General features: G+C 43.3%; 1 protein-coding gene across 1 annotated transcript; it reads left to right on the top strand.

Moving 5' to 3' along the window:
• Positions 1–139: 139 nt before the first annotated feature.
• Positions 140–26,856, top strand: lmtk2 (lemur tyrosine kinase 2). The gene is made up of 14 exons (XM_083977670.1): positions 140–638; positions 8,476–8,609; positions 8,756–8,909; positions 9,081–9,157; positions 9,562–9,680; positions 9,994–10,081; positions 14,693–14,823; positions 17,836–17,920; positions 19,142–19,263; positions 19,943–20,092; positions 20,233–23,323; positions 23,419–23,551; positions 23,928–24,182; positions 24,632–26,856. The coding sequence occupies exons 1-14, from the start codon at positions 536–538 to the stop codon at positions 24,658–24,660; spliced, it is 4,671 nt and encodes a 1,556-aa protein (XP_083833796.1). The 5' UTR covers positions 140–535; the 3' UTR covers positions 24,661–26,856.
• The last annotated feature ends 644 nt before the right edge of the window (positions 26,857–27,500 follow it).

Raw genomic sequence — 27,500 nt, 5'->3', positions numbered from 1 at the left:
CATGACTGATGGGACAGGTCGAATCCGATTGGCTGTGCGTGTTGAACGCGAAGAAATTCTTCGTTCTGATTGGCCCAGCCTCTTGTCAATCATTAGAAGCTGTACGCCCCGTTCAGCGATGTGACGTTGTACAGGAACATGGCGCTTCGGAGGAGAGGTGTACGGTTATAGTCAGGGTAACTGGATGATTTCCATTAGCTATGCTTTTTAAACAACATTAGGGCGCACACATAGATGACAGGTGGTGGAAGATGATCGCTCCCTTCGTCTCTATGGACACCGGAACACTACATTTGGTAACGGTGTTTGCTGTCGTCAGCGGAAACTGTTAGCATTAACTCGCTAGCTGAAGCTAGTTAGCTGGCTAACAGCAAGTCGCCAAACAAACAGAAAATATGCTTATTTATGTAGCCTACACTGACGTTAAACTCATTATAATCAATGATTAAACCACTTTATTTGGCACCAAATCAGCCATTTTTCGTTTAGGACGACGATACCAGTTAGCTAACATTTAGTTAGCTAAGCTAGGAGGATGGAGAGCCGCCATGGATGTGTTTTGTTGCTGGCCAGTGGGATTTTTCTGTCGGCGTTTTGGCTGTCTGAAGGTGCCCCTCTTCACTATCCTCATAAATCAGGTGAGACAGCTGACTGCAAGCCCACACACAGCTAAGCGATTGTTTACTCACTCATTGAAACCGCTGTCTGTCCAGCTGCTAATCCTAGCAGATGTTTCTGTCAGCTAATATCTCCTGGCTGCTAATCAGCAGCTAAAAGCTAACAACACAACAACCTGTCTGTATCCCCTGCAAACCAAAGACTACATGAATGGACACTTGTAGTAACTGACTGTTATTGGTTATTTATTTGGTCACGAACAGTTAACACCATGGCAGTCCTAGTTTTTTGTTTAAATTGACTGGTTATATTCTTATCAATGGTCATAATGACAGGTAACAACATGTCATCGTCACGATTCAGCTGATAGCAAACTGGGAAGAATAAACATCTCTGTAACAGGCTCAGTAAACATTTATTAACCTCATCTAGTTTCATTGTGATTGATCTTTAACTCGGACATGTCACTTTCCAGACAGGAGTAACTTGTCTTAGTTAATGTAATACAGCCCATTGTAACTGCAGGTTCAGGCATGTCAACCTTTCAGTAGGGTTGGTCCACACATTGACATAAAATCAAGTTTATAGGACAAAAGGATGGACGTTTGCCTACCAGCATGGAAACACTGTTTCTTTGCGCTCTGAAGTGAACCTCTTTGATGATGATAGTGTCATCACAGATCACTGTTCCTGTCAGGGTTGTGATCATTTGTTTATTTTAGGACGCAGAAAGGATTAGTCATAGAAAAAAACTGTGTTTGCCATTTAAGTAAAAGGCAGTGTAATCAAAAACACTTAATTTGTTGATTAACCAACCCTTACACAAACAGGAGGAACTTATCAGTTCAATTCCAGTGGTTTTACCTGGGATGCGTGTTTTGTGAGCGGAAGTGGATGAACACAAAATAAATACATAGCTATGTTGGCTATCATTATTCAAGTTAAGCATTTGAAGGTTGCAGCATCTCGTGTTTCCCTTTATTCACACCAGTGTTACTCAGATATTTTTATTAAGGGAACAAAAAATGGCTATTTAAAGATCTTGTAGTACATTTTTGACTGATTAAAAATAGCAGCAATAAAAGTGGGTAGATGAGTCTCTTTTGAAAACGAATAATTCTGAAAAATAATCAATTGCTGCCCTGATGCTGTGGATGCATCACCCTGAAAGGGAATGGATGCTCAGAGCAAGATGCTCAGTCACTACGGCCTCTCTTGGTGTAACCTGCTTCCTTGTGGGAAGTGAATACTGTAGGTGCAGAGGTGCATATGTTGTAATTGTGGTCAGTAATGTGTAACCATTACAAATTCCAGTCTTATCAGGGCCAGTCAATGATTCACAATTGTAGTTTGCTTAATCATAATACATCATGCAAGAAAGTCATGTTGCAAGATGATTTTTATGCTTTTATTGCTTGCAGTCTATCCATCACTCCACTTCGTCAGTATTCATTTCGCAGTGTGTACAGGTGTGGTATAGTAGTGCTTGACTGTTTAGATAGAAATACTTTATTGTCCACCGTAGTGGAAATTTGTCTACGGCCTCTCCAAGACAACAAGGCATAAAACAATCAGAGCACTCCACAGCATGCACATAAAAGACATAGAAACAAGAAATAAACTGATTTACTGATTTAATGTTTTGTTTTTGATCATGCTTTACTGCTGAGATCACATGTATAGGACAGGAACCGAGCTAGTCTCTTTAAAATACAGTTTTAAGTGGAATGTGTTGTGTTTGCACATATCAAACACAGGCAAAGGTAGATAGGTCAGCTTTACTGGAAATGCCATTGTTTGAACTGTAGTTAACAGCCAGGTGATAGCGGTATGCCTCGCCTGTTAGTCACAGTGGACGTTGACCTTAACCTTCCGCTAACTTGCTTGATAATCAGTGTCTACCACCTCCAGCCATAGGGGATGTTGCTATTACACACCAGCTTATGCTTTGTTTTGCTGTCAAGAGGGCAAAGTCTCCAGCCAGAGCCGATCACTATACGCTTGCGCGCTTTGGCGTTATACCAACACAAAGGAGGTTTTGCATTATGAATTCAGATGTTGGCTCGTCATTTAAGTGGTACAGTTGTGATTTGTAATTGAAAATTACATAAATATTTGGATCCTTACAAAGGCAGCCAGAAGCATTGGCTGCTTCAGGTGTGTGTGCTCCAAGTTTGATCGATGAGGCTCGGTGCTCCCTGTCACAGCAGGCAGCCAAATCTCATCCGAATCAAAACGTGTGAGCCAGACCGTGCCCGTCCTTCATCCTGTACGTAACCCAAAGCACAGACATCCACTGTTGTGCACACTGGTGGGTTAAAATCTGCAAAAAATGGGTCAGCTCCTCCTCTGCATGAATGCCTACTGAAATATGCAGTGGAACCGAAATAAGACCTGGCAGCTCCCTGCCGTATTGGTCCCAAAAACCAGTTGAGTCATTTGGAGGGGCCTGCCAAGTCATAATATGAACCCATGACTCAGATAAGGCCTAAGTGAGGAGAACTGATCTCATGTAGAGCTGCCGTGACCCAGCTCCTGTTTTTTTTTCGATATGACTACTGCTGCAGCCTCTCTGGGAGTCCTGCTCCGCCGGGATCCCTGCTGCTCCGCTCAAGCAGACAGGGGTTTGTATCAAAAAGCCGCTTGCAGCTAAATGTTTTTCACCAGACGCTTGTGAAATTAAGATTGACGTGGGTTGTAACGGCCTCTGAATGACTGCCGCTGCTGCTGATAGGTAGGGTTTAGTAAGTTGTAAATGTAGCTGAAACTAGCCCTAACATATTTTGGAGCTGACCGTTACAAGGCTATAAAGTCTGGTTGATCATTACCTTCTCTTAGTTTCATGATGGGAGGGATTCTTGCCAGTGGTATCAGTCTGATAATGTCCTCATCCGATTGAAATGTGGTTCGGGTGAGGTGGCCCCTAATTTCTTTTTTCAGCCTTTCCTCTGTGCCACATGGAAGAGACCCCAGTTAGGGGTTTTCCCATGGTGACCTGGATTTGTCTTATGGGAGCAGTACAGTAAAAGTGTGTACTTGTTGTTGTTGTTTGCTCACGTTTAAGGAGGTTTACAGCGATTGCCCTAAACCATGGAGCACCTGCTACTGATTTCACCTGATGCACTTTAGCATAAAAGTGGTGGACAGTGTCCCTATGCAGATTTAGACCAACTTCTGGTTTACAAACACATGCCAGGGCTCCAGATGAATGTTTTTTTACTAGGAGCACAGTGGCTTAACTTGAAATCTCATGAGCGCAACCAGAAAATTTAGGGCACATACAACAAATTGACTTGGAAAGCAAATATTCACATTTCCTTTTCATTCATGACTCTCACACACATTTGCCTGACACCTGTAATGACAGATACCAGTTTCTTTCAGTTGCCACTTCCATGTTTCACCAGTGTTAAAAATAAAACAGCAAATTTACTGGTTACACATGTGCAAGTAGATGGAAATTTTACTTGCACTGTCTCAAATTTTAGGGGCAAAATGCCCCCATTTAGGGGCAGTCTGCATGCTGAGCCTCTGCCAATGACTATCACTATCAGTGGTCTTCGCTGGATGGCACAAAACAGTGAGGGGTTGTTTATTTTTTGCGTTGTCCATATTCCAGCATCACCCAGTTTGTCCCTTATTCATGAGCGTTTCCTTTTTCCTTGTGTCTGTTTTTCCTTTGGTTGAGAAAAACACTTTCATGAAAAGGTCATGAAAAATTTAAATTTTGCAGTGAGAGCGTGGCCAGTACTGTGTCCGGCACTCCTGACTTTTTTTGTTGTTGTCATTGTTTACCCAGTGTGACCCTTTTTTTTTAATACCAGCAGACAGACACCATATAATCTCTGTGCTGTTCCCTCCATCCCACATTTCCATTTCTTATGCTGCCAAAATGTGCAGTAATGATGTGTATGTGGTGGCTTCCCCAGTGAAGAGAAATGATTATTCAAACAATTATTCAAATTTTGTACCCTCACATGGTTTTGATTGATGCTCGTTACAGTGATTCAGTCAGGCTATGACGTTATGTTAGTTGGCGTCCTGTTCCTTATATAGTATACAACCTTCAAAGCCCCCGTCATCTCCCTGGTGATGTCTGATAAATTGCAAGGTAGGAAACACTTTAATTTAACAGATGTAAGTACACGGCTCCATTTAGAGCTACATCCACTGGTCCTGGGTCCTGACGACAGACCAGCTTAATCTTTAATTCCTCTTCTCATCAATATTTCACTGCAGTCAGTTTCTCTGTTGCAGTCTTCAGCACAGAGGAGAAGCGTGCGCAAAAGCATCCCAGAGTGAAGACCATTAGTTAGTAATGGTTGAAATATCAGGTATTCACAGTTTGTATCAAAGTGTATCTCTATTTAGTTTCCCTTAAGGCCCAGTTGTCCGTGGCGCCTTCAGTTGAGCAAAATTCACGCTTTGATGTGGATTTTCTGTATTTTAACGGTTTTCAGTGCAGCCATGAAAACTCAAAGCATGCAGACGTTTGTTAAGAGCGTGTGGAATCATTTTGTTTTGATTCTAAGTAAAGAGAGCAGATTAAGCAATCCCTTCTATTTCTGTCAGCGATGGCTCGGCATCTGGTGGCAGACAAGAAATGAATCTCAATCACGGCTGACACTTTGGATATCTAATGCTCCGCAGGGAGTTTAAGTGATTGCTGCTCATCTCATCATCACCCGCCTTATCGCCTGCACTGTCTGGACAGACAACTGCTGCGTGTGACCAGGCCTGACCGGTAGTGGTATCACCGCTCACGTTGGCCGTTGAGACGCTTTTTGGTCTCTGTGAGATCTTATCACGCACGGGTTTATTTTGAGAGGATATTTTATTCAAGAACATTTTTTGGGGGGGTGAGGGCAGGACTTGCTGCCAGGTTAATTAAGTCCGTTCTGCATTTCAGACCTTTGGTGCTGAGGCCACGGTTCGGCCACGGTTGGCACAGCATCAGCCCAAGAAGTTTCATTCACAGTGATTTGCCAAAACAGTAGTAAATCTGTTAAATCTGTTTGTCTTTTCACCTTCAGCTTTTTGTTTGCAAATTATATATAATCTTATAAGTACCCCATTCACCCCAGTTTCTCTGCTTAGTGTCAGCAGTTAAAACCTTTGTTCTCAGTGTTGTCAGAGTTAATGGGTATTGAATGGAGAGCAGTTAAGGATAACAGTTATTGTTATACTGCTGCACTGAGCACAGCAGATCACAATTTTATGCTTGAAAAATCCCCCCAACAACCAAAATAGCAATGAAGCTTAATGGTGACGACGTGTGCATTTATGGGATAGGTTTTATTTTAGTATAAAATAAAATGATCAAAAGAGGTTTGGGGACAGAAAGGATTTAAACACAGCAGGACAAATTCGTGTCCACCACTAGTAAGCATACTGCACCATTTGGAAAAGCTCTGTGTATGAAATCCTCACTAGCCCAGGTTATTCAGAAAGTTGAAAAAGACCAGTTTAATGTTGGAAGACCAAATCAAAGAGGAAAATAATTATGCAATTTAAAATGTAGATGTTTGTTATATATAGACATAGGGGTTGCATGACTTCAGATTATATAAAGTCGACTAATGTTATGATAGTCGAGTCGACATCGACTAGTCGCTGATGACGTCCTTCATATTTACTCCTGTAATAAATAAATCACAGGAGGAGGGAAACGCTGTGCAACAATCTGTATTCAATGACAGACAGCTCATGCACATAAATTAGTACAGAACAGCAGGTGTATAAACGACAAGTTGTAAATCAGTTTTGTAACATACAGTACACTCATATATAAGTGCAAAAGAAAATACTATACCTATTGTCTGTTGTCAGTTTCAGTGACAGTTTTTGTTTTTAGATCCTTTTTGGTTGGTTGTTGTTGTTGCTTGTTGTTGTTGTGTGTGACGTAAAGCTGCCTATATGAGCAGAGTTTTTTTATTAGTTTTTTTAATTGCCTCCTTATTCGGCTGCTGTGGTGCGCTAGTGTTAACACACTATACGCACAACTTTCGATCCGTGGAACACTTGCGGATCACGGATCAACACTGATCCACTGCACCACTACTGGCTCTCCCTCACGATCATCCACGTTCTCACTTTGGGCACCCTCTCACCTAGAATAAAATTAATAACTAAGTTTACCAAGGCCGTGCATTCAGCAATAGAATACAATTTAAATCAATTATGGAGACGGACTAATTTAATTCAGCGCACTAAGCTGTTGTTTCAAGCGGCTCTCCTCTTGTGCTGCCAAAATCACGTGATCAGCGACTAGTCGACGTCGAGATCAAAACGTCATTGTCGAGCAGTAAAGTCGACTGGCCTGTGCAGCCCCTAATAGACATCACAGACACATTTATTCCAAAGTGCTGGAACTGTTTGTGTTGCTGTCGTACCCAAATCTCCTTCATGTGCTGATGTGAGAACATGAGACACCTAGAAGCAGGTTTGTAGTCTGGATGTATTCAGCACCTGCTTTCATGTGTCCCTGAAGCAGAAGGAGACTCAGTAGGTGTTGGTTCCCCCCTCTAGCAGGCAGGATGTACCTGACAAGCTACGACCAGTGGGAGACAGAATAAACACAGGAGGGAGAACGGGGAGGAGTGTCTCACACAAACTCTCGCTGTTCTCTCGGCACACACACTCCAGCGTACTCGCACACATCATGGCCATGTTGGGATACAATGCGATGCCCTGAGAGATTATGGTTCGCATTTTATTACAATATGTTATGATACAACAAAGGGGTAATTACAATGTAAACGTGAGCGTCAGCACAGCAGGTCTCCCCGTGAGAACAGAAGTGATATCTGCGAGAGAAAATTCAAGCTGCAACTGGGGGGGGGGAGGGGTTGACTTAAATCTCATGTGACTCTTTACTCACACTGATGATGATGAGGGATGCAGTCACCACCAGTAGTCATACCTTTTCAAATGAGCAGTAAAAAAAATGAGCAGGGACATTTAGGAGATGAGAAAACAAGGCGGACATGTGGTGAAGGAGCACGGTGACAGGTGCACAACTACAGTCAACAAAGGGATGAGATTTGTGTATGACTTTACAGTCAATCACGTCACATATGGTGTTCACTTTCACTTTCTATAGTAGCACTGATCTTTAATATATACTGCAGCACCAAGGCCTGTTTAGTCTCAGTCTCAGGAGCAGAAAAAAAGAAAAAGATTTGCACTGAATTGAAAACCGCTTTCAGAGAAATAGGAAGCTTTCGCCTGGCATCAGTGTAGCCACTGAGTAAAGCAGCAGCTGGGCAGCACAGTGGGCGGGTTGCAAGGCTGCCGGCGTCAGCCCTGACACTCGAACTGCTGGGCCAGCAGCATCGTCACCGGCGCAGACCCACACACCTTCTGTCACCGCTGCTGCATCATCAGCTGCTCATCAGCAAGTGGAAACCCCCACAACTGTCTGTCTGAATGGCTGATGATGAGGGATTGAGTCTGGGGTTTTCTGGGGCTGGAAGAATCACCATTGTGCTTTGCAAAAAAAAAAAAAAATCTGTTTTTTAACCCGTCAGAATTGCTGTGTGTGTTGCTCAGCGTTGACGCCTCTTCCCACTGCAGCGAAAGAGAAGAATAAAGCTCAAGAAGTTTAACTGCAAAGAGCAGTTTGCGGGGTATTTTTGTTGTCAAGCCTGAACATACCTTTTTGTTGTGGGTGGATTTAGTAAAAAAAAGAGCCAGCACACCCAGCCACAGTGCGCTGTATTTCTGTCAAACACCATTATTTCTTATGCTTGTAACGTAGCAGCGCTGTCAGTTATCCCTCTCTTCTAAATGCATTTCGAAGCACAGCTATGAATGTGAATGATTCAGCATAGTTTTTGCCTGTTGTTCTTCTGTCAGGTGGAGGCACAGGAGACACGGTGTCTGCGTCTCTCTGCCTGTCCCTGGTGGTGTCGCTGACGGCACTCGTGGCCTTGGTGGTGTTGCTCATCAACTGTGTGACCTGCTGCAAGGAAAGGGAGATCAACTTCAAGGTAAGAGTCCAAGGAGATGGGTGGCTCCACCTGCTCCCGTGCAGCCTACACCTGGTGAATAGAGAGTGGCGGCGGGTTGGGACTGACCCGACGTGTATGAATTTATATAAGTGACCTCCCTACTCACACTGTCCTTTCACACACAGGAGTTTGAGGACCACTTTGATGATGAAATCGACTTCACCCCACCAGCCGAAGACACGCCTTCTATGCAGTCCCCAGCTGAGGTCTACACCCTGGCTGTGTCCCCCGTGGCCCTGCCCGGACCCCCACACCTCCAACCTCCTGCCCGCATCACAGGTCAGACACATGCACACACAGACTCACAGTGTCAAAACACATTGGATACATACATCGATCACTTCTGGACTTGTGCACATTCAGACATCATACATGTTGGATCAAAGTCAAATCACCAATGACACGATTCTGAAACTGCACGTGAAACTTGTTTTCTGGTTGGTTTCGCAGAGGGATCCACAAACTTCCAGGTGGCACGTCACAATCTGAGTTATATCCAGGAGATTGGAAATGGCTGGTTTGGCCAGGTAAGATTTTATCTTTTAATTCACAGGTCAGAAAATGTTTTTAAGATAGCGTAAGGTTTCCTTCAGTAGATTAATTCAGTACGGCTTTGAATCAGAAAGCTTCAGATGGGTTCTTGCTCCATCTGTATCAGAGGCTGCATTTATGTCGAGGTTTATGCGCATATTCTTCCTCCCTCTTTTTAATGCTTAATCTGCAGCTCTCTTTAATGGTCTTTAAATAATCCTCAACCCGTCCGGTGGAATACCCAATTTTGCCCTATTTTTCAAATCTGTTGCTATTTCACTTTGCAGTTGACCTCTTTAAAAAAGAAAAAGATCAAATGTACCTGGAGAGATAAATGTTATATGGGTTTTGTCCATACAACACTGTTGAGATGAAAGTGTCATTATGTGTCAATTAACAGGTCCTTCTGAGTGAAATCTACACTGACCCAGGTGGGACCAGAGTGGTGGTGAAAGAGTTAAAAGCTAATGCAAGTGCCAAGGAGCAAAATGACTTCCTGCAGCAGGGGGATCCATACAGGTACATGCATCCCAATCTTGTTTCATCTGTTTGTTTGTTTTTAGCTGTTTCTAATCAGCTGACCTTTTGTTCAATTACAAAATATTTGATTGATTTATGATGCTATTTTAGAGTTACCTCAGTTACTGGCATAGCGTGGCATGCACACAGTATATGTAAAAATAGCTCCCATTACATCACTGTAAAGTTAGCAGCACCCTCTACCTTTCCTCTAACACACTGCATCAGACCTCATCTCCTTGCAAGTCTGAAATTTATTTTTTTATTTATTTTTTTGTTAAACCTTGGGCTTCGTGTTATTTTGTGATCACAGAGTGCTGCAGCATCCAAACATCCTGCAGTGCCTCGGGCAGTGTGTTGAAGCCATTCCCTTCCTACTCATCTTTGAGTACTGTGAAATGGTGAGTGATCACTTAATTCCACTAAATGTGATTTGGAAGCAAAACATACCAACAACCAGCTGTTAATGCACAAGAAGTGGCCTCATGTGTATAATAGTTCAGTTACCCCTTTGTACAAAAATTGACAGATCCGTGTTAGGTGTAAAATCTCCAACTGTATTTTGAAACACTGTTCAGGTTTTCCTCCGTTTAACAAAGAGGTTTAATACACTAGTGTCCAATGATTCAGAGGTGGTTTATTTACAACATGGTATTTCAGAACTTCCTCACTTCATTTTTTATTTTCATTAATTGAGAAATCTGAGAACTGGCACTTGTCATTCTGTTAAGCTCCCAGATTCATAGGGCAAGACCCCCTCAAGTACTGTCCGGCCTGAATGCATAGCTGACCTGCCCTGTTGACTTTCTGCTCTGGACGCTTACTGTCTCAATCCCAGATTAGCCCCTCCTTTCATCTTAACTTATTGAAGCGGCTGAAACTTCATCATGGCAGCTGATTTATGCACCGTTTCTCTTTATCTATTCTGGGTGGGCCAGGCCCTGGCTGCAGGGAGCCCCCTTCCCCTCCTTTACCCCCCACCCCCTCCCCAACCCCTCACCCCCTGCCCCACTGCTCCCCCCTTCCCCCCTCCCTTCCCTGCCCAAGTCGCATAGCTTGTCTAAGCCTGGGACTTCTCACATTCCCACCTCTCCCAGTAAAGCAACAGGCTCCATTTACGCTCCTCTGGTGTCAGCTCCCGCCAGTTGCTGTGTTTGTGCATTTTTAAGGGTAGCACCTTGTGTATGTTGGAGACTGTCGAGTTCAGTGTAAAGTAAACTAAGCTGTTCCTAAAGAAACCTATGGGCTGCTGAATGCAAGGTGAAGAATGCAAGAGGCCAAAAAAAAATGTAACCTAAAAATATCCACCCACCTCCGTGTCTGCTTGATTTATCTTAATAGGATAAACTTTTACGATCAGAGATACTGCCCTCGTAGTTGTGTAACCCTAGCTTTTTGTGTCATGAGCCCTAAATAATTTCTTTATTTTAGTCAGCGGGAAAATAGAAAACACTGCACATTAAGCACGCAAATATAATAGATACCACCATAACTATTAGCATTCCCTTGAAATAATCATCATGGGGTGTTAAAGGTTCTTTTTTTTTTTTTTTTTTACACGCGGTTATCATTCATACTTTTTTCCAAAGGTTACTGCCTGGTTTTCTTCTTTTTGTTTTTTTTGTTTTTCTTGTCTGTTTCCGCATGCCACTTGTCTTTTATGGTTGTTAATGGTTGACTGACTGTAGTGTGTGTGTGTGTGTGTGTGTGTGTGTGTGTGTGTGTGTGTGTGTGTGTGTGTGTGTGTGTGTGTGTGTGTGTGTGTGTGTGTGTGTGTGTGTGTGTGTGTGTGTGTGTGTGTGTGTGTGTGTGTGTGTGTGTGTGTGTGTGTGTGTGTGTGTGTGATTAAGCACACCTACTCTTCAACTGAAAATGCTTAAGTTTTAATTTGTTCATGTAGATCTGTAGTAAGAAGGTAACTGTGAACCACAGCCTCAAAATACTATTACAACCCCAGAAATGATCACATAGGCTATTTTCATCTATACCTGACCCAGCTTCAAATGATCTTGTGCGTAACTGTGTGTGCGCGTGTGTAACTGTGCGTATGAGGGTGTGGGTGTAAAGGATGGGCACTGGTCCATGAAGGAACTGCTTGATGCCCTTTATCATGGTGACCACGAGCGAGTTGGCACAAACCTGAGCCATAAAGTTAGACTTCACAGTTGTTTTTGAAGGAATCATCACATTCAGCCTGTGGCTTTAAATCTACACTTCATGTTATTATATATATGTACTAGTTGCAGGTGAGCCAATGTGCACAGTTTGCACATTCTGACTTGTGCTCCTTGGATGTTCAGGCATATTTAATAGTCTTTATTTGCAGGAAAGTGGGGGCAGAGTTACTACAAATATTTGTAACAACTTGGCTGCTCATTTTGTCCAATATCATAACGTGTCCAGCAGGATCCAGTTCAGCTCGTCCTGCCAGACATTGCATATATTTGTTGGGCAGGAGTATTGTCAGCCGCCCAAGCCTGGCCGGTGTCCTGGCATTGTGGTCTTTCCCAGCGAGCTCCAGTAACAGCTCTTGACAGGAGATGGAAATGAGTCAAGGTGAATAACTTATCACAAGTGCGTACGGGTCGTCACGGAAGATGACGTGACGAAGAGCAGGTCCCGTTTGTTGAAGGTGATAATGTGTGAGAGCAGCACAAATGACTGATGTCTATGTTGGTGATCCCTCGCTGGATAAAGAGTTCAAAGCCCTTCATCCGGGTGGAACCATTGTCTGTCTTTGTCCCAGTTACATGGCCCTGTACTAAAAACATCCAAATAAAAAGTAGTTTGCATAGAAACAAGTGGCACGTCAATCATCCCCTCGATGTCGAAACATGAAACGTGAGACTGCAGCTGCGCCGCGGACGAGGTGAATCCCCAAAAAACCAATTGACGGTGACGTTCCCTCCGACAGCCCTGGTGATTGATGGTGGTTTTTCTGTCCTGTATCACCCGTGCAGGGTAACCCTGACTCGAAGCATTTTAGACATCAGAATACATCAAGCAACTGTTGCAGGGGCCACAGAATGTCACATACCATAGTGTGAGTGACGGCCTCTAATGCATGGATCTCCTGCCTGGGGCCCGGCCAAGACGTTAGTCAGACCCCGTCTCTGGTTCAGGGTCTCGGATACAAGCCAGCTGACTTCTGGCTTTTGAAAGCCGTTGATCTTCATTTATTATGGTTGTTAAGGCAACAATCCTCCCTGTGTGATTGAAGTGCTCTGATGTTATTGTCATTGCGGTCATTGAGTTATAGATTACTGACGACACTTTGTCCTTAAGCATACTGAGCTTGAAGGAAAAGCTGCCCTTATGTTCCTGGTGTCCTTTTGTCATCTTCAGAAACTTGCTCCAGTGATGCATATTCACTCTCATACAACAACAAATATGGCTGAATGGCCTCCTTGGTCTGTTTAATGTATAGGAAACAACCAGCTTTTTCCATGAGCAGCTTGAATGACAACCACTTAAAATAGCATGGATATATATATTTTTTTTTTACATAAGTTGATCATGTGCTGTCTAAGCCAGACCTGAATATGTGCACTGGGAACTTGGCACATTCTCGCTTATTCACATGTCAGACACAAGGCCTAATTGTTTTGGCCTTTCACCGTCGATGTTGTTTCATTAACGGCACCGGATCCTCCCACTGGAACCCAGAGCTAATCACCTGCTGCGGAGCCTTCACAAATATAAAGACAGGCAGAGGGGTGTCGCTATCACTTACCATACATTGAATATAGCTCCTCTGTGAAGACTCTTCTCAGAGCTCACTCATCCTTTTTTTCTTTTTTTTTTCTGTGTGTGTTTGTCTGTGTGATGGCGTATAAATTGAATGTGGCCAAAGCAAACAAATAGTGCTTACATAAGACGACTGATCTAAGCTGCTTGTAGTAAGATAGCTCAGGGAAAAGTAAACACACAAACACAAACTTGCCTGCACAGTAACTGCATGTGACTTGACATATTTCATGAAAGTGCCTCATATCCTGTGTGACTGCAGTGTGTGTGTGTGTGTGTGTGTGTGTGTGTGTGTGTGTGTGTGTGTGTGTGTGTACAGTATGTTCTTAGTGGCTAATTCCTCAGGGCAGCTCCGTTCTGCCGGGCTAATCGGGGATCTTCTTTGCTTCGGCTCTGTAGTGAACATGATCTTAAAAGCACACATAACTTAAGTGCACATACACTTGGGAAGATTTAAATAAGCTGCTCAATAAAACGCCCACTACCTCAAGTCATAGCTTTGCTCTTTACACATATTTTTAGTGGAATATCAGCAGAGGCTCAAAGTAGAGTATAAGCAGTTACTCAACCATTGTATGTATTGATGAATGATCACCACAGGTGTCTGCTGCAGAAATTCTCACCCAGCCCCTGGACTGTGAAGCTGCGCACAGCTGAGACCCTCGGCTGATCTACGTGACCCTGGACTCACTCCAGCTATGAAGACTACTGCGATTTTAACAGAGATAAACCCTTAGTTCCAGATTGACTTTCTTATATCAACTTCTCACAGCTCTCGGATCAGTCACACTGGCGAGCTGACATGCGACATTCTAGCATGAGACTCACTAACCCTGTGTGTGTGTGTGTATGTGTTTTAGCGTTAATTACACAATAAACGCAGTTCCTCGTCCTGCCTCCGTCGCGCTTTTCTCCCGTCCGCTCCGAAACTCAACCGGACACAGACACAGTTCATTTCACTGACCTGAGCTGGACTCTTTTATTTATAAATCACTGTGACACAGCATAGAGGTCCATTAAGCAGCGTTACCCTTATTTGGTCGTCTCACACATCAGCAGTGAGAAGTGCTGAGGAGACAGGAACAGGAGAGCCTACTGCCCCCGTGTGGTGGCGTCTGCACAATGCACTCAAATAGGACCACTTGTTAAATTGCTGTAATAACAGCTATAATACAAGTAAGATTAAATGTGTATGTCTTTGATACTGTTGAGCTAATGAATCTTTGTGTTGTTGTCTGTCTTTGTGTGTGTCTATGTGTTTACAGGGGGACCTGCGGGCGTATCTGTCTCAGCAGGATTGGATGTTCAGAAATGCTGAGTTGCTGCAGCTCCAGAGGATGGCCTGTGAAATTGCTGCCGGTGTCACTCACCTTCACAAACACAACTTCCTGCACAGGTAGCACTTCAGAAATGCAACACTAAAGCAAACGTTCAGATTTTCAAAGCACTAAACGAAGCATTGTCTTTTTCGTACGACTGTTTTTTCTTTTTGTGAAGAGAGGTAATGCTCACTCTGCCAGGCGTAGCAGAACACCAAGTCAGTCTTGATTACAGCATTTAGTTGCTCACAGATGCTTTATATTTATCACTGAGCCATTTGTCATGCAGATATCTTACTTTAAATTTTTTTTCTTTTTGTGTGAATCAAGGAAAACCTGCTCCATGTTTTAATTTCTCTTCCACACATGGTTTGTCTGTGATAGATACATATTCTTGTAACTGACAACAGTCATGAAGCTCATGCTTATGATTGTAAAGACTTGGGTCAACTGTTAGTTTTACTTGAGTGCTTACTCTCCAACTGGCCGCAGGATAACCAGTGTTCTCCAAACATGGTGTGTGAAGCAGCGAGGCTCTGTTTCATTTTCATTTTTACCCCAGCAAGCATTGGATGTCTGGCCACTAGCAGCCAGCGGGATACATGGGGTGTTGGAAACGTGTGGCTTGGGGAGAGTGGTGGGGGTGGGGGTCAACATGATGCGCAGCTCATCAGCTCTATTTTGCATGCTCAGAATAAGCTCAGAGGGCTCCAATTACACAGCTCCCATGCATTGCCACAGTGTCAGCTGTCCACTGCCAGAAGGATATGATGATTCTGCACTTTGCTTGTAAAAGGATAGCCTCATATTGGGCGTTGTGTTTTAATCCTTGTTACAACTCAAAGGAAGTCCTGCAAGCTTCCTTCCATGTGAGTTCATTTCATTTGAACTGATATCTTTATTTTAAAATATTAATTTACAATGGTAAATATATTTCTGTGACACTTTGAAACACAATAAAAAGACTCACAAAGCGAGTGCAGCCACACGCTGGCAGAGCTGAATAAGAGGTTGTTGATGCTGCAGCAACACAGACACAGGACCCCCAGGCCAAGTGCTGTGTGGGCTGATATCCAAAGCTGAAACTCCAGCTTTGCAATGCAAGGTTGAGAACAGTGCTGCAGAAGAGCAAAACATATGCTGCACTGTAAGAATACTCTCATTCAGAAACCAAGGAGGCATTGATCAGGGACAATAGCGCTGGCAAGCTTTCTTCAGATTTAATATTATGATAAATAAGAAATATGATGAAGCAATGAATATGTTTTAGATTGTTGTTTTCTATTCCAGCTTACTTTATAAATCAACATGAGTTGTACTTGTCACTTTTAAAAGTCTTGGTTCTGCTCCCAGTAACATGAGCTTGTATCCAGTTTCATTGGTTCATTGGGGTTGAATTCTGGTGACTGTGGAGGAAAAATGATGTCAGTCTGTGCTCGTGCATATCCTTGATCTTTAAATAGGCCTGGCAGAGCGTTCACCGACGTTTAGCATCATTATCCTACTGACAAATGACGCCCTGCCCAACAAAACAACAAATGATGGCATGTTACTTCCCTCTCGTCAACGTACAGTTGATGCGGTACAGATTACCAAATCTAAATTGGTTGCACTAACTTAATGTGGCAAATACATGTTACATTTGTCAATTTACACCTGACTTTAATACTCTGATTTGGCTCATGCCAAATGTGTTGATCTACTCCATTAAGTTAATTGTTATGAGGAAATTACTGACGGGACAAAGTGTCCTTTAACCTTTTAAACATTTTCATATTTGTCATCACATAGTCAACATGTAATAGGCAACTTGCAGTTATTTTAATCATCAATTAATATTGTAAAATGACTGAAATGATAATGATCAAAAATCACTTATGTCAATAACAAATCATTAATTGGCCAATTGTTTCACCTCTACTAGGTAATATATGGCCAACTCAAACACTACAACTTGTTACGCTATATAAAGGAGCTTATGTGTTATTGTTTTGTGTTAAATATCTTACACATTTAATTTGTAGTTATGGGATGCAAAGGTACTACTAATTGGTTTACAGTGGAGATCAGAACAGGTTTCTTTATTGGCAAAAAAAGAAAGAAAGATGGTGACTGTGAACAACTGCTGGTTGAGAGCATAATGTTTTGATCACAGTATTACTGAGAAGCTAAAATTATTATTTGTTTTTTCTTGATCACAGTGAAATTCATTTTTACCACTGATGTGACATCTCACCAAACTGTACACACACGTCTCATCTCAATCACTGTTTTGTCACGTATAAGCCTTGTAAGGTTTAACATGTTGGCCTGTTTTCTGTTACCATATGTCAGCAGCAGAGGACAGGGGGACAGGGGAGTTTAAAATAAATGTCCATTCATCTTACGGAGGTTTCAGAGGCTCTGACAGTAGCTGGGACATGTGCATGCGAGAACACTAGTGTCAGCAGTGTTTGTCATTAGTCGGGCAAAAGTTACTTGGAACCTGTGCACAGGGAAACGCCGCGGGGCTAGTGAGAAACCAAAGCTTGTTTTCTTCATTCAGTGTGAATGAACCACCATATGTCTGCCCTGATGTGCAGGGACAGCCTCGTAGCCTCGTATGCTGTCTCCTGGGCGACACACAAAGGGTTTACATATCTTATAGTTTCCCTCCAAAAACAACCCTGCTTTATGCATGAGTCAGGAATAGGCCCAGTGTGAGTCCTGTTGCAAGGTGAAGAGCAGTGGCATGAACCCGTCTGCCAATTTCCTGTAGTAATTAAAGTCGGTTATGCTCCCTGCCAGTTTCCCCTGTCCTCTATTCTTGCTCTGTAATCTTAGCCTTTGAGGTTAAGAGCAGATGGTGAATTCCTTTTTGATGTTGATAAGATTAATTTGTGTTCACTTAACACTGGTATTTGCATTAACTTCTCTTTTCAGACACATGCACACACACACACACACACACACAAGCTGAACGTTTTAATACAAGCCTGAACTCCTCAACTTGCCCGCAAGCTCAATAATCGCTGAACAATTTGGTAAATGTGTGTGCGTGAGTGTCTAATCTACTCCTACATGTCATGTTTGTCTCCATGCTCTCACAGTGATTTGGCTCTGAGGAACTGTTACCTGACTGCAGATCTTACTGTCAAAGTGGGAGACTATGGAATTGGACCCTACAGATACAAAGTAAGCCGTGACCCTGTTCAGTTTTACACGCTGTCTTCATAGAGACAACTATTTTCTATTTTAAGGCTCTGGCAAAGATGGATCTGACTGATCTGTTGACAAAGGGTATTTTTTATTTATACTCTTAAAAATATAAATGAGCAATTAGACACTCTAGGGCTGAGGGGATGCACATAAGCAGAAGTCTTTTGTATTTTTTTTTAGGCAGTGAAAGTAAAAACTGATTTCCAACACATTTGCCTCACACTGTGGCACTAGAGACAGGAATACATCAAACAAATGCTCCAAATAACAAATAATAAGACAGTTGAAATTTTGTGTGAGCTCCCCAGCTCGTAACATGTTACGAAATGCCTCCCCCCGTCATTGCCACTTTAACCCCACCTTCCCCCACTACATAGCCCCAAAGACACAGCTCCCACTGAGATTAAGAGCGCCATCTAGAGTCTGTGTTCGGAGCAACAGAGAAACACATACTCAAAATTTGTGGTTTGCAACAAAGCGATAAGGGAACATTTTTCTCTCTTCATTCACACTTTTAAAAACCACATATTTAGCAGCTGTGTTTTACATTTTAGCAGTTTGAAGCAGGTGAGCTGTGTTTTTTATTTATTTTATATAAATAGAAAAAACAACTGGTTTTGTGCACATGCCCAAAAATGTTCCCAAAATACGGGTGGATGTATTTCAAAAGATTAAGAGGAACTTAAATTTCCTTCTTACCATAGCTGTGAAGTACTCTACTTAATGAAGCTTACGAGCTTAAGATGTGCAGCTGAAGTCTGGCTATTAAGGTTTAGTCACAGTTAAAATCTGGCTTTGTGCAACCAGCTGCAGACATGACAGAAAACACACCATAGGTTGTGCAGATGTTTGTCTTTGATCAATTGCATATTTCATGGAAGCATTAACATCATCTCGTTGTAACTTGATATGCTGCATATGTCGTCAGGCGGTTTGTCTGCAGCATTCTTTAAATACTGCTGATCTGACAGTTTGGCTGTCTGAATTTAATACTCCTAAGATAAGGTCATCCAGTAAATCTATTTCTGTAAAGAAAGGGAGAGGCAAAGTGAGAGTGCAGTGCTTCATTGAGAGCTAGTACGCTGCTATATTTCTCCTGTTTGAGCAATAACAAGCTGACATTTGTACAGTCAGTTCCAGCGTCTCTTAGAAAAATGCACAAGAAAAACCTGACCGTGTTTTTATTTTCTGCTATAGGAGGATTTCATCATCACAGAGGATGACGTGTTTGCTCCCCTTCGCTGGTTGGCTCCTGAGCTGGTGGGCGAGCGCCATGGGGGTGTGATTACTATGGAGCAGACCAAGCCCAGCAATGTGTGGTAGGTTCATGACTCTGACACTGACAGTAGACAACATTTTTAGAAATCCATATCTCATAACGACCGTGGGTGAACCCAAATTTAATCCAGATCCATTTCAAGATGACACTCCTCTGAGAGAGAAGTAAAGATATTGCAGTTTAACATTCCTATTTTAAGTTTTAAAATCCATTAAGTTATATTGCCTGATTGAATATTATGGTATAATTGATGCCCAGCCTGAGATATGTCATCACATAAAGTATCATAATAATAATAATAAGGCGCTCCGTGTCGTACACGTCTTGCGTCATTGCTGAGAAACAAGTGCTCCCTGCTCACACCAGAACTTGTAAATCACGATCAGCCCGATGTCCAAAGGGTTAGAAAAAGACACTGACGCTGCACCATCGAAGCATCTGTCCACACTGAACAGTTTACTGCCCCTTCCTGACTTGAAGACATATCGGCCGCTCATAAATTACCCAGTTACGTAAGGTAGTTCTGGTTACAAAAACTAGATTTGCCTTTGTATAAAATATGATGAACCTCGTGTAAAGAGTAACTACTTATTGTAGCTGCATTATTTATCATGTTGTTTATTTAAAACTACTGTTTTCTTGACCTTGGATACTCATAACAACTCACCTCTTGTCCTGCAGTAAATTCCAACTGCTATTTTGTGCTCTGTCCTGCGTAGGGCCTTGGGGGTGACATTGTGGGAACTCTTCGAGAACGCCGCCCAGCCGTACCCACATCTGTCTGACCGAGAGGTTCTCAATCATGTGATCAAAGAGCAACAAGTCAAACTATTTAAGCCACAGCTTGAGCTGCCGTATTCTGACAGATGGTGAGTGTGTTTTAGAACAAATCCCCATAAAAAATGGGACACATGCAAAGAGTTTCAAACTAAATTCAAACAAAAGTACTTAGCCATTAAAATATATATCTTATTTGAAAAAGAAATGTCTGTTTTGCTTGTAACTGCAGGTATGAAGTCCTCCAGTTCTGCTGGCTGTCACCAGATAAGCGAGCTACAGCGGAGGAAGTGCACCGTTTGCTCATCTATCTGCGCATGCAAGGCCAGAAAGACATTGAAGAAGATTTTGAGCAACGCTGGGACGCTCTCAAGCCTAACCCCTCCACACGACAGACCACCGTTAGCCACTCCTCTTTCCCCATCCTGGAACAGTTTGCCGACGACGCCCTACGACAAGAGATCGATGAAGTTCTTACCGTCACTGAAACGAGCAAAGGTCTCAGCTTCGAGTATGTTTGGGAGGCAGCTAAGCACGACCACTATGAAGGCAGCCACGGCCGCTCCAGCATGGACACGACGCTGAACTACCACAGCATGTTCTTTCCTGTTTCCAGCGCTGACATCCAGGCCCATTTCCCCGATCCTGCAGCCAGAGCAGCGGGCGCTGAAAGTGGTAACACTCCTTTGGGAATACCAGGGATTGTACCTGTGTTTGATGCACAAAAGCCATCGAATGGAAATGAATATTACATACAACTAGAAGAGCAAGGGGAGAGCGCTGTCGGGATGGACAGGGGTAGAGGGCAAGACATGGACTTCAGTACAGGCCGACAAGACTTTGTTGTTCTCCAAGATGTCCGTCTGGATGAGTCCAGCACCGATGCTGACTTTTTCCACCAAAGCATCGACTCCAAGGATTCCTACTTACCCGACAGTCACATCTGGTCATCTCTTGAAAATGACAGCCCATACCACACCAACATTTTCACAGAGGGAGGGCCCAAGCAGGACGACTCGCCTTCCTGGAGAGAGAGTTTCATGGAGCTTCCAGAGCGCAACGGGAACCCTTTCCACGAAGGTGCACCTCTGACCCTTCAGGAAGCCGATGAGGCTAAACGCTACGGGGAGTCTTTTTTAGGGGCTTGTTCAGAAGCCACTCACCTGGTGGATCCTGCGAAGGTGGAGGCGGCGGACCCCGGCGTGATGAGGCTTCTCAACACTGAAAAGCTAGCCGACAACTATTTGTTTCTTAGAGAACAGAACCTGATGAAAGAAGGATCTTTTTTCTCAAGTCCGCAGCAGAATTTCCTTTCACCCGGCTTAGCCCACGAACCAGAGGAAAGATTCAAAATGAGCTCTTGGGACAAACTTGAGACTTTAGGCAGCTTTAACACAGCGGACACTTATTTAAAACCTGCAGCAAGTAGCACATCTCCAAGACAGAACCTTTTAGACTCTCCAAGCACCACTTTGGGGGAGTCAAGTCCGTCTCTGGTAGAAAACGACACACTGGTGCCTTCCATTACAGTGGTCGCAGACGACGACACAAGCAACCAGCTGCCAGTTAGAAACAGTTCTTCCACCGAAGACCTCGGTCTGCTGCAATCCTCAGACAAAGATATAAACTCTAGTTTTGACTCTGCCTCAGAGAGGTTTGAGGTAATCATTAGTCAAACTGATGGCTACACCCCCGAGTTCTCTGAAAATGCCACGACAGACTCATTGTGCACAGATGCCAAAATTCCCAGCCTTGAAGACCACCTTGGAACCTCAAAGGACGATGATCAGCCCACAGAAAGCGCAACGACTGAAAACCTGCAAGTCCAAGCCGTGTCCTCCGACAGCGGACACAATGAAGACCTAACCAGCAACGATCTGTTGAGCGAACTCATTGAGGATACGGATATAGACCTGGAAACCACTCAGTCTGACCACGAAGAGTCCTTTATAGATACCAATGGAAAACCTCTTGTTAGATCTTCTCTGTTGGTCTCCGGGCCGTCTTTGGACCAGATCAGCCAGGACAGCCTACTGGAAGACAGCATGTCCACGACTCTCCCAACCGTAGATAATTCAGCAGAGACGCTGGACTCTCTAGACTCCCTCGATATCCACAGGCTTGGGGAACAAGGAGAAGATCTGAATGGTCAAATTGCGAAACACAAACTCCAGCCTCCGTACAAAATATCAGACAGCGGGTATGAGACGGAGAACCTGGAGTCTCCCGAGTGGAACTTTCAGCCTAACGTCCAAGAGCAGTCCCCTGTAAAAAATGGCACGAATGATGCCAAAGAAGAGGCGGAGACGGAGGCGTCCACAACCTCATCAAATCTAGTTCCACCGGAAATCATCATTTCTGAAGCGGAGGGTGTGCTGGACATTCAGCACGACGAGGAGCCCAGTGAGAGCCAGGAGCCGGATCGCGCAATTCCTGCCGAGGAATCGTTCATGGGCAGTAATTACAGAGACTCTGCCTACTTCTCAGACAACGAATCGGAACCGGAGAAGAAGTCAGAAGAGACGGCTGCAGGTCCTGTGGAGGTCACGTGGCTGAGGAACTCAACTGACAGGGTCCGAGCCCCCCACGGCGGTCCGCTGCTGGAGGAGGAGCATGAGGAGAGAGATGATGAACCAGTAGATTCCTTATTATCTCAGCAGAAGACTTCTGAAGCTGCTGACGCACAAGAAGAGGTCGGAGAAACATCTGGTACCGATAGTGGGGGCAGGATCCTGGAGGCAGGTTCAGGTGTCGCAGAGAAATATGAGCAGGATGCGACCAACAGCCACGATGAAGATGGAGAAAAGGTCGAGATTTTCAAAGACGTAACATCTCCAGATCAGCCAGCCTCGCCAGAAGATCCAGAGACATTAACTCCACCTTCCTCTGCTGCCTCAGTAAAACCAGCACCAGAGATCACAGCTCACGCTAAACTAACCAGAACCTACGCCAGCGACGGCCATAAGATCAAAGAGTCGGACATGGAGGGGCGTTACCTGGGGAGGCGGGACGGCTCGGGTTTAGATGCGCAGGAGGACGGCGTCGACGCCGACGAGGAGGACGAGAACAGCGATGACTCTGACGACGACATCCGCGCGTATCAGCTGCACAGCTCCAGCTCGGAGAGCGAGGACGAGACTGTGCACGCGGTGCCGCTCATCATCTCAGACGACAGCAGTTCAAAGAACCTGAGGAGCTTGTTGAAACCCACCACGCTGAACATCGAGGCGTCGTCTTCCCCGTTCGCTGCGAGGACCAACGCAGATAACTCCAGAAGAGCCGTGTCCTTCTTCGACGATGTCACCGTCTACCTGTTCGACCAGGTGAAGTATTAGACAACTCAGAACTTTCTCTTTGCAATAAGTAAAACTTGTTTGTGTGGTCACGCTAATAACATTTTCCACACATCGTTTTTCAGGAGACTCCCACTAAAGAGCTGGGCGACCACTCCTCGGGCTCAAACAGTCAGGTACCAGAGTTCAGCAGCCCGGTGTCCACTGCCAGCTACCTGAACCGGTTCACCAACTCCGAAAGCTCCACAGATGAAGAAGGTAAAACCGATTCCCACCAAACGTACGCAGCTGCTGAAAAAAATGGTCCATCCATGTCATTACACTTTGTGACTCTTCCTCTTTTATTCCTCAGTCTGTTAAGATGTTGAATCAGTCAGGTTCGTTAGGGCACCAAATAGCTGTTAGTGTGGGGACTTGGAGGCACTGCAGCCACTTTGATGCAGCACATCACATGCCTGATGTGTTTTTCTAATGTTTTTGTCTTATGTGACATTTTGTCTAATGTTTGTTTGGTGTTATATTTTTGTAATGTTTTCTGTTATGAGAAACAAGTGTCTTGGATGCAAGAAAAATTTCAGAAGAGATTCTGACAAATAAAGTACTCAACTCAACTCGTTTTACCGAATCCCTACAGGTGGCGGCTTCGAGTGGGACGATGACTTCTCCTCCCCTGCGCCTGCTTTTCTACCCAAGAGCAACAAAGACCTAGTATCGAAGGCCACGTCCTCGTCCGCAGCGTCTCGCTTCATCTCTCCGCCTCCTGCGACCGGGCGTGTGCTGGAGCCCAGCTGGTCCACCTCATCAAACTACTCCCGTTTCTCCATCTCACCTGCCAACATCGCTAGCTTCTCCCTGACGCATCTTACCGACTCTGACATCGAACAAGGAGGTCAGTTGGGCGTATTGTCACACCAAATTCATTGACATCTTTGGGAAATATACTGACTTTATATACTTATACTTTTTGAATAAGATAACAAATGAATATGAAGCCGCTTAGCTTATCTGAAGTTTCTGCTGGCTGCCTGAGAATCTGATGGTAACAACATGAGATTACGCATATTAATTAGTAAGCATTGGAGGTGGGGTAGGTTTGGTCAGAACTAAGCTAAACAAGTAACCAACCAAATTCTCTAACCAGAAAGTGTGACCTGATCATATGTTTAATTCTCAATGCTTCTCTTTCATTGCAATCTTCATCTCATCATTATTTTCTTGTTGGATTGTACATGTTTCATGGTCATTAGATTTTAAAATAACATGAAATAGTCGAGGTTGTGTAACATCCTTCAGTTGTTCATGCGTTTCAACTTTGTTATTCCCTTTTTTCCATTTCAGGAAGCAGTGAGGACGGAGAAAAAGACTAGTGTGATAAATGAAGGGACCATTTATCATCACACTGTTAAGAATTGAGCATATACTGGCACTTTTTTTTCGGGGGGGGGGGGGGGATGGAGAACGGCTGAACAAGGACAAATGACACGGCTTGTGGGGGAAAACCGTGGATGCTTCTCTCAGGCAGAACTGTTCGTCATAGATGTCGGCCATGGAAACAAAGGCTGTAAAGTGACTTTCAGCAAATAAAACAGACAAAGCCCAGTCCCAGTCTGAGCCACATCACCTCTCCAGCTACATCAGTATGTGTGATTTCAGTTACGTGCAATTCCACTTTGGGGAAAAAAAAAAAGAAACTAAACAAAAGAGAACGACGGGCCTAGTTTCTAAATGTTTGCTTTAAAGACTCATCAAGCGCATTGAAAGTGTTTGGCTGCGTCTTTTTCTTGTGTGTCTAAGTGCACTCCTCCAGGACTTTTGCATCACCAAAAAAGAAAAAAAACAACAATACTTTGTGTTCTGAATTGATGGACACACTGGGCTGGCAAACTTATCACTACAGCCAAATAGAAATAAGCTCTCTGATTTCAGCAGACCTAAAACTGAAGATCCAAGCTTTCTCTGTAACATAGATCATTTTTGCTCCTTCATGTTGTGCGATTATTTCAGTGGTTGCCTTTTTATTTTTTTGGAAGAGGGATTTTTTTTTCGTAACCTTTCATTGGGTGTAGTCACAGTCTCCAAACTGGAGAGGTACTGTGTGTAATATCCTTCTGTAGCAGCATTTTTGAAAAACAAGGGTTGAAGTTTAGGAAGCACCATCCATGCATAGGATGACTGAATAGCAAACGATCCCTCATCTACAGAAGCGACACACTGTATGCTCCTTTATTTATATTTGAAAGGAGCGTTTACAGTAAGTTTCATATTTTTGAGACATCTCAGTAAGAACTGTGGGTATTATTAGACAAAAATTGTCCGATTAATCCTCGAAGATGAGGATTAAATGAAAGACAATTTTGAGGAAAAGCTTAAGCAAGTTATTTATGTTGTAACGCTTCATTTTAATGCTCTGAGACGTGCGGCTTGGATGGATTTTGTCTATGCTGCTCGTCACCGGGTCGGATGATGCTGTAAAGACAGCTGCACTCCTCCATTTTGCTATCACTACAGAAAAAAGAAAGGAAAAAAAGATTACGAATCACACGTGAAGTGAGACTGTGTAAAAAGGCGGGAGATTTTATTTTTAATTGTCATGAATGAAGAAATTGTGTCGAGCTCTTTGTAAACAAATGTGCAATGAATTTCACTAAATTGGTTGAAGCTTGCGTCAGAGTTCACAGGACGAGCCGGTGAACGCGGTGGCGTTTCTTCAGTAATGTGCAGGGACTTGAAGCTTCATTTAAAAAAAGAAAAATCACTACTAGAACAAAAAAAAAACACTGCTGCTTTATCAACTTCAGTGTCATGACCAGAGTTATTTGCCTTTTTGTTGTACTTTTTTTTACTCCTAAAAGAACCCCTTTTAGGAATCCAGTTGAAATTTGGAGCGTTTGTGTATCATTTGCAGGGCATTCATGGTTTCTGTGGCTGTACAGGGTCGGTTGGGGATGTGTGTGTCAGGATCGGTCTCTGTATAAAAAGCATAATACAAATGGTTATGGATGAAGATATGCCTCCCCTCCCCCAAGGTTTCCATGTACAGCTATAAATCAGTTATTTAAAACTGTAGCTTATACAGTGACTATGGTTCTTTCCTTTTTAATGACTCAAACAGCTATACTCCACCTGTAGTAGATATGTCCATCTCCCCCGACCCCACACAGAAGGCACTGTATCTTAGACAATGTTAACCTCTGTTTAAAAACCAGCAGCCTGTGCTTCAGTTAAACTTGAACATTTATTTAAGGAAAATCTCGTTTTATTTGACTACAGTATACTTTTTTTTTTTTTGCTTAATCTTGCACATTTGAGAAATGTAACTTAATGTTGAACTGTACTGATGTATATAAATGTTTATATATTTTTTTTCTTTGTCTGTAAATGGGGAAATAATCTAACTGAGTTATAGGTATGAGGTTTCATTTTGTAACTTAAAGCTGAGTTGATCAGAGGAACATATCACAGTCATTGGCTAAAGAGCAGTTAAATTAAGACACAGAAGCGGATGTGAATTCATTCTGTCCTTTAAACTTGTAGATTTTAAAAATATTTTTACTTCATATTGATCATGCTTAGTGTAATTGAATGAAATGTTTATAATTACACTGTTTAATATGAAAATAAATGCAAATGAACTTCTAATTATCTTGTACCTTGTGTGACATTTTTCACCTTGCAGCTGTGCTGGAGTCACCTCTGCAGTATGTGACTGACAGAATAAGAATACAGTGTATAATGTACTTTGCAATATAGTAAATTCACATCAGATCAAAACTGGTCTTGTTCTTAAAACGTTTTTCACTCATGGCTGCATCATTGTTTGGAATCATGTATCTGCAGACATTGACACTAGAAGACTAATATATAAATGAAGAATCTGACTTTGACGTGAGTTTGTGTGACACCCATCCATCCATTGTCTGTACCACTTATCCATGCAGGAGTCTGGAGCTAATCCCAGCCGACATGGGGTGAGGGTGTGGTAAACCTGGGCATGTCTCAAGCCAATCAAACAGCTTGACTATAAAGACGAATAATCTCACACTCTCATATTCACACCTATGGACACTTGCTGATCAACCTAGTGTGCATGTGTTTGAACTGTGGGAGGAAGCAGAAAAACCAATGCAGGTACAGTGAGAGCATGCAAAGTTCACACTGAAAGGCCCCAGGCTCGGGAATCGAACCTTCTATCTGCAAGAAGACGTGT

The sequence above is a fragment of the Trachurus trachurus genome, assembly GCF_905171665.1.
Source record: "Trachurus trachurus genome assembly, chromosome: 8".
In the NCBI taxonomy this organism is placed as follows: Eukaryota; Metazoa; Chordata; class Actinopteri; order Carangiformes; family Carangidae; genus Trachurus; species Trachurus trachurus.
This window is presented reverse-complemented; position numbering and strand designations above follow the sequence as displayed.

What these genes read in the sequence shown, in the direction of transcription:
- lmtk2 (XM_083977670.1), top strand. Translation starts at nt 536, where the DNA reads ATGGAGAGCCGCCATGGATGTGTTTTGTTGCTGGCCAGTGGGATTTTT. An exon ending in CCGTCTACCTGTTCGACCAG is followed by an intron (nt 23,324 to 23,418) that starts GTGAAGTATTAG and finishes ATCGTTTTTCAG; the next exon opens with GAGACTCCCACTAAAGAGCT. An exon ending in CTCTGACATCGAACAAGGAG is followed by an intron (nt 24,183 to 24,631) that starts GTCAGTTGGGCG and finishes TTTCCATTTCAG; the next exon opens with GAAGCAGTGAGGACGGAGAA.